Source organism: Haliaeetus leucocephalus, unplaced genomic scaffold (assembly GCF_000737465.1).
Source record: "Haliaeetus leucocephalus isolate CR32 unplaced genomic scaffold, Haliaeetus_leucocephalus-4.0 Scaffold636, whole genome shotgun sequence".
Lineage (NCBI taxonomy): Eukaryota > Metazoa > Chordata > Aves > Accipitriformes > Accipitridae > Haliaeetus > Haliaeetus leucocephalus.
Window position 1 is genome coordinate 351,486 of NW_010973072.1, and position 6,534 is coordinate 358,019.

General features: G+C 51.1%; 2 protein-coding genes across 5 annotated transcripts in view; both read left to right on the top strand.

Annotated features, from left to right (window-relative positions):
* The first annotated feature begins 6 nt into the window (after positions 1–6).
* LOC104838572 (zinc finger protein 501-like) overlaps positions 7–6,534 on the top strand; it is a 12,579-nt gene continuing 6,051 nt past the window's right edge. For 2 of the 3 annotated variants that reach the window (XR_775081.1, XM_010578367.1), the window contains exons 1-2: positions 7–364; positions 4,525–5,716. Coding sequence is in view for 2 of the 3 variants with exons in the window: in XM_010578367.1 (XP_010576669.1) it covers positions 268–364; positions 4,525–5,711 (1,284 nt within the window). In the remaining variant the exon portion in view is untranslated. Of the gene's footprint in view, positions 365–4,524; positions 5,725–6,534 lie in introns of all 3 variants that reach the window. The other variant, XM_010578366.1, reaches the window with a different exon arrangement.
* HMOX2 (heme oxygenase (decycling) 2) overlaps positions 5,645–6,534 on the top strand; it is an 11,376-nt gene continuing 10,486 nt past the window's right edge. The window contains exon 1 of one of the 2 annotated variants that reach the window (XM_010578365.1): positions 5,645–5,716. The gene's annotated coding sequence lies outside the window, so the exon portion shown is untranslated. Of the gene's footprint in view, positions 5,725–6,534 lie in introns of both variants that reach the window. The other variant, XM_010578364.1, reaches the window with a different exon arrangement.

Consider the following 6,534-nt stretch of genomic DNA (forward strand, 5'->3'; position numbering starts at 1 on the left):
CCGCCGCCTCCCCGCCGCAGCTGGGAGAGCCCCCCCCCCCCAGCCCGGCGGCTGCGTTAATTTCCCCGGGGCGGTGCGGGTGCTCACGGGCAGCGGGGCCGTTGGGGTGCTGGGGAGCCCGGGTGGAACCGGGGTCCCAGGTCAGCCGGGAGCTGCTAATTCCCAAGTGCTGAAGCCCCTCTGCTCGTAGCCGTCAGTTAAAGCCCAGGTCGTCTGACCCTCCCCGTTTCTTTTCCCGAAGCAGGACCCCCAGGAGCGGAGCTGGAGATGATCTCCCACAGGGATCAGAAGGAGGAACTATGGTTCTCCCACCTCCACACCTACGAAGGGAAGGGGAAGACCGTTCTGAGTGGCACCTGTGCAGGTAAGGGGCCGGTGGAATCCTCTGCGAACCTGTCGGTGAGAAAAACGGCTCCAGGATCCCTGAATCCCACCGGAATGCGCAAGAGTGGCCGTACTGGGTCGGACCAGGGTCCTGCCAGGTTTGCCTGCTGTCTCTGACAATGGCCGGTATTGGAGGCGCAGAGAAGAGCAGACAAGGGGTGGTGTGTCCCTGTGTGCTTTCCCAGGCCCAAGCAATCTGTGACTTCAGAAAGTCCTGAACTAGACATGTGACGTCTCAATATCTTGCAGCTCTCTGTGTATTTTTTTGCCTTCCGAAGTTGTGTACATTTTAGCTTTCAGCAAGGAGCTCCACAGCTTATTTAGCTGTTTTGTGAGCTGCCGCCTCCTTTGGTTTGCTCTGAAGCTGCCTTCTAGCAGATCACTGGATGTCAGTAGTTCTTAATTTAGAACAGACGGTGCAGGATGGATCCCTACCCACCTCGCATGCCACTTGTGTTTTTACAGTCCTCAGTGATATCCCCTATCAGCTGTACCTTCTTCCAGCAGAACGGGCAGTTGAGTCATCTCCTATATAGAAGCTGTTCTGTGCCTTTGATCATTCAAATCATGCCTCTGTATCTTCCTCAGCTCTACGGAAATCTGTCCTACCCCTTGCACACAGTCAGGATGTGGGGTTTGAGCAGCAAGGCAGAATTACATTCTCTTTTATTCTCTATTTTTTTCCTAATGGTCCCTAACACGTGACTAGCTGTTTTGTCTGCCTAGAAGCTGCAGTTTTCATCTGTCTGCTCTAACTCCAAGGTGCTATTCCTGAATGATACCAAAAACATCCTAGGCCCGTCCTGGTATAAGTGCAACGTATAGAGCCTGTTCCCCTCTGTGGTTCTTTATGTTTACCTGCAGTGAATGTCCCCTGTCATTCCCCTGTCACCTGGTTGGTCAGTATCAAAAGCTCTGCCACAGTTTATCTTTATAGTCAGCCTTTGTGTCTTTAACCCTGAATGACACAGAATCATCAGCAGTGGTTCCACCTCCCCTTCCCCTCCCTTACCACCTTACTGAGGGTCATTCATCCCACGGCAGCTTAGTTTATCAGTTTTGGTGAGGGACAAAAGTATTTTGGGAGTGCCTTTGGACTCCAGATCTCCCTTTCGCTAATATTGGTGACGCCTCTGAAGAACTCCAAGTGGTTTGTGAAGAAAGACATCTCTTTCCAAAGGCTGTGCCAGCAATTCCCCAGTCTGCCCTCTTTGGCCATCTGTCCATTAATTCTCTTGCTCCAATTTCTGTTTGTTTGCTTGGAATGTTGGGCCCCAGATCTCCCCTCGAGCCCTGGCATCACATCAGCCACCTTCCAGTCCCCCACCAGTGAGGTACCACAGTCAGGAGTCCGGCAGTGTTGTGAGGTCATGTGAACAGCCCTGCTGGGTTAGACCAAAGGTCTGTGTAGCTCCAAGCCCTGTCTTGGGGATTCAGGGACTGGCTAGAAGTGGCTGCCAGGGAGGGGGATAAGATAATCATACAGTGACACCTCCCCAGCACAGTCTACCATCATCCAGCAGCCTGAGGCTTCCTCATGATGGTGGTGTGTTATTTTTAATAGTTCTCATGGCTTTCTCTTCTGTGAACTCTTGAATTCAGTGCCGGAGATGATTGCTGTGTCCTCCCGCTGCTGTGAGACAGGCCAGAGCATCAGCCAAAACTCCTTCTGCTGCTGGCTTCTCTTGAGAAAGACAGATCTAAGGGTACATTTAAGGTGATATTTAGGTTCTCTCTCAACATGTACGCTTACTCTGCTTACCTGGAGCTTGCCTTGTAGCTATAGCACAGGCAGTCTTGGGCATATCAGAGGTCTTACCATCAACCCAGACTGGCATGGGCTGAGGAAGAACCACATTCTTCCTGTCTCTTCTCTTGCTTACTCATTTTTGCCAGTTCAGCCTTATGCTTCCAGTATTAATTCCTCAGCATTGTGAACTTACTCTCCTTCCACTTAAAATACCTCCAGTGAATTCCTGTCATCATGATTTCGATCAGACCCTTTACAGACAACTTGTCTTGGATGCCAGTGAAGGTACCTAGTAGCTCAGAAGTAACAAAAATGGTTGTAGAAGTTGAAAACTGGAGCCATGGCTGTAATCATTTTAATAAGCAGCTTGAAACTCCTGACCTTCCCCAAAAAGTACAGAACACCGTAGAAGACTTGATTCTCCTGTACTTTGAAAGCCTTTTCAAGTTCTGTGTAAAGAACCAAATTTCTGTGTAAGTACCAAAGCTAGCGTGGGTGAAGGGTATCTCTTTGGGCACAACAGCAATAGAACAACTTCACTAGCTCCATTGTCTACTCAGTAAGTCTGACATACAGGTCAAGAGCTTCATGCTGGCCTGCCAGAAATGTCCTCTTCTTATCCTGTCTTTGGATATCATCTTTCTCTTTTCCTCCAGGCCTGGATGGAGTAGCTGCAGACAAATGGAAACGCCTTCATGGTAAATAGCAAAGTTCCAGTTTCTGTTCCTCTCAAGGGATGATTTTAATGGAAACTATATGAGGGAAGAAGTGGCATCACTACCACACCAAACTGCCACAGAAGGTATATGAGGAATTCACTGTGAAATCATACTGTGATGTTTCCTTATACTGACTAGAAAGAGGAAGATTAAACATGTACATGCATCAGTCTAGGCTGAAATTCTAGACTCTCGTTCCTTTATTGCATACTTACGGTTCCATAGTGACTCTCCTCTTCCAAGGCATGCACTTCCTTATCGCAACTCTGCCAGACCACAGGAAGTGCCTGTGGTTTGTACCTCAATCCCACACAACTGATAAGTTACCAGTTCATTTCACAGGAGTTTTCAGAGAACCAGGAGGTAGCCATTGAATCTTTAAGTAGGCAGCTCTGGAGGTCTGCGTGTTTGCAGCTTTAGTCCTCAGCCTGTTCCATATTTTGGGTCTACGTATAGTCAACAGCAAGTCATCCTTCACCCCTGGAAGTCCATACAAAGAGATCATCTAGAAATCTATTTCCCTGATTGAGCTGTCTTTAACCTGGATGTGATGCCTCTCTTCAGAGATGCATGTTGCCGTTTCTACATCCCATGTACATCCATCCCTCTGACATCCATTTATCCTTCCCTGATAGTATAAGGGTACATGCCACACAGGTCCTGTCTTGCCAATTTAGCGTATAAGCCCTCAGTAAGCCTGCAAAGAGCTACATTTCCCCACTGATGGCAAAAGCCACAGTATTGTTGGGGGTACGTGCTTTTGAACCTGCTAGGATGCTGCTCATCAAACCACATTAGAGCAGTGGGCTGGAAGGAGTCACTGCTCTGTGTCAATACCCTAGAAATCTATGCAAGCCCCTCGCCTTGGAAAGACTTTCAGCTGATCTTGAGTATGCGCAGCATAGATTTATATCGGTTATGCTTCTGTAAGACTTTATGTGAATAAGAGGGCAGGGATTTGTTCATTGCCTGTGTCCCAGGAGCCATTCATAACTGTTCAGCTAGCATTACTTCCACTGACTTGCACTACCTTAGTCATCTACGTTTATCAGATTTCTGCAGTGCATAAGCTGGAATCGGCCATGGAGGATCTTCAGCTCACCAACCACCTTCCACAACGGATTTGTTCTGCACCAATGGAAGCATAATTTAACTTTCTTCTGCTCTAAGATTGGCATAAGCCAGGCTCCAGGTGGTCTCCATGTCCCATGCCTTAGGGCCAGCGTCTCCTTTGTGCATCTTCTCCCTCTCTGCTATACTAGCAGCACAAGAGCACAGAGGTTGCATCTGTTGCAACCCAAGTAATGTTCTGCTGAACAAGGCAGTTCTTTATGGCCCTCCTCTGACTCCCAGTTCAACTTTTAATAACATTCTCAGATATAATACCCTGGAAGAGCAGCCATCTTTCCCATTTGAGCACTAAACTTTTCCCTCTAATATGGCAATAATTGCAGTAGATTCAGGTTCTGGCAAAGCATGCAGGGCTATTTCCAGGGTTTGTTCCTGTGAACACTCTGAAAAATCCGCTATGTGGTTTGGAGGGAAATATCAGAACTTTCTGTTCTTAAAGTCAATCTGCTGAATTTTTAGAATTTGGCCTCTTTCAATTTCCCCTGTGCAAAGTTCCCTGTCCTGCCTGTGACTTCTCTCTGGATTCTCATTTTATTGCAGCTGAAGATGGGATTGTGAACAAGAAGGAGGAGAATGCCCACCAATGCATCCCCGGGCCAGTGGAGCCTGAGGGTTTACTCTCAGGACGCTCCAAGGACAACAGTTCCCAGAGTCCTGCACAGGACCTAGTCCTCCCACGCAGGTCAGAAAGGGTTCAGAGACCTCTGGAGAAGAGACAAAGCCGAGTGATGCTGCGTGGAAAAAGTTTCAGGAGGCTGCCAGATATTATCCAGCAGAGAAATCCTTCTGTGGGGAGATTGACGATATGTGGGGACTGTGGGAAAAGCTTCCGGGTGAGCTCCAACCTCGTCCAGCATCGAAGAATCCACACTGGAGAGAAACCTTTCGCCTGTGCCGAGTGCGGGGAGAGTTTCCGGCAGCGGTCACATCTCATCCAGCACCAGAGAATCCACACAGGGGAGAGGCCCTACGAGTGCTCCGAGTGTGGAAAGAGCTTCAGCATGAGCTCGAAGCTGATCCGGCACCAGGTAACTCACACTGGGGAGAAGCCCTACAAGTGTGCCGAGTGTGGGAAGAGCTTCTCTGGGAACTCGCAGCTCGTCCAGCACCAGCGAGTGCACACTGGGGAGAAACCCTATGAGTGCAGCAACTGTGGGAAGAGCTTCAGCGTGAGCTCAGCCCTGACACGACACCAGCGGGTCCACACCGGAGAGAAACCCTATGAGTGCGCGGAGTGCGGGAAGAGCTTCAGCCAGAGCTCCGAGCTCATGAAGCACCAGCGGGTCCACACTGGAGAGAAGCCGTACGAGTGCTCCGAGTGCGGGAAGAGCTTCACCGTGAGTTCAGCCCTCATCCAACACCGACGGTTCCACATGGGTGAGCGCCCCTATGGGTGCTCCGAGTGTGGAAAGAGCTTCACTGTGAGCTCCCACCTCATCCAGCACTGCCGCTTCCACACTGGGGAGCGTCCCTTTGAGTGCACAGAGTGTGGGAAGAGCTTCCTGTGGAGATCAGCCTTGCTCCGGCACCACCGGGTCCACACAGGGGAGAGGCCCTACGCCTGCGCTGACTGTGGGGACAGCTTTCGGCAGAGTGCACATCTCATCCAGCACCGGCGCATCCACACCGGGGAGCGTCCCTATGCCTGTGCTGACTGCGGGAAGGGCTTCACCGTGAGCTCTGCGCTCCTCCGGCACCAGCAGATCCACAGGGTTGGGGAGCCCTAGGAGGGGTGAGAGTGTGAGTGTGGGGAGCAGTTAGGTCTCATACCCTGGGGAGCAAAAACCGGTGTCCCTCTCCCTTCGCTCTACTGACCGCCCTGCTTGCAGATGGTGAAAGCAATTTCTTTCTGGGAGAAAAAGTCCTAAACGAGAGAGGTGGAAGAAGGGGAGAGTTGGTGGAAGGAGCTGAATTGAAGGTTTGGGGAAGAGCCTGTGATGCAGCAGGGGATGGAAGTGGTGTTCGGAGGGATAGCTTTTGGGAGAGGGAGAGAAAGGAAGTAGTTTGAAAAAGCTAGAATGTACATGATGGTGTATTTTAGAGGAAGGTAAATACCTTGCATTTTCTCCGTGTACGCACGTTTTGGACGATTTAGAGAGTGAACTAAACAGACCATCTTCGAGCCTGCAACGCTTTGACTAGGTAACAGCTCTTGCGTTCCCTCCCTGCCACTGCTTTCTTCTGAGGCTCCGAATCGCCTTCCTCAGTCCGTGGGCTGGGCCTGTGGCAGAGAGAAGCCCAAAGCCTGGTGCCCCTCATCCCCCCCCAAGCCCCCTGCCGGGCTGTGTCCCAGTGCGGGCCGCAGGCAGGGGCTGGCAGTCCCAGCGAGGCTCATCGCTGCGTGGGTGTGTGGTACTTGGTGCCCACCTGGGCAGAGAGCCCCCGTGGGACCAGAACTGTGTGTTAGCGAGGCTTGATTATTCCCAAAACCGCCAAATAAAACCATCGTTAAAAACCACCCTTTCCGCCGTCCGCCCTTTACCGCCACAGCTCTCGCCACCGGTCTGGCACCGTCTGCGCCTGCGCGGCCGCCCGGCCCCGGCCGCCCGC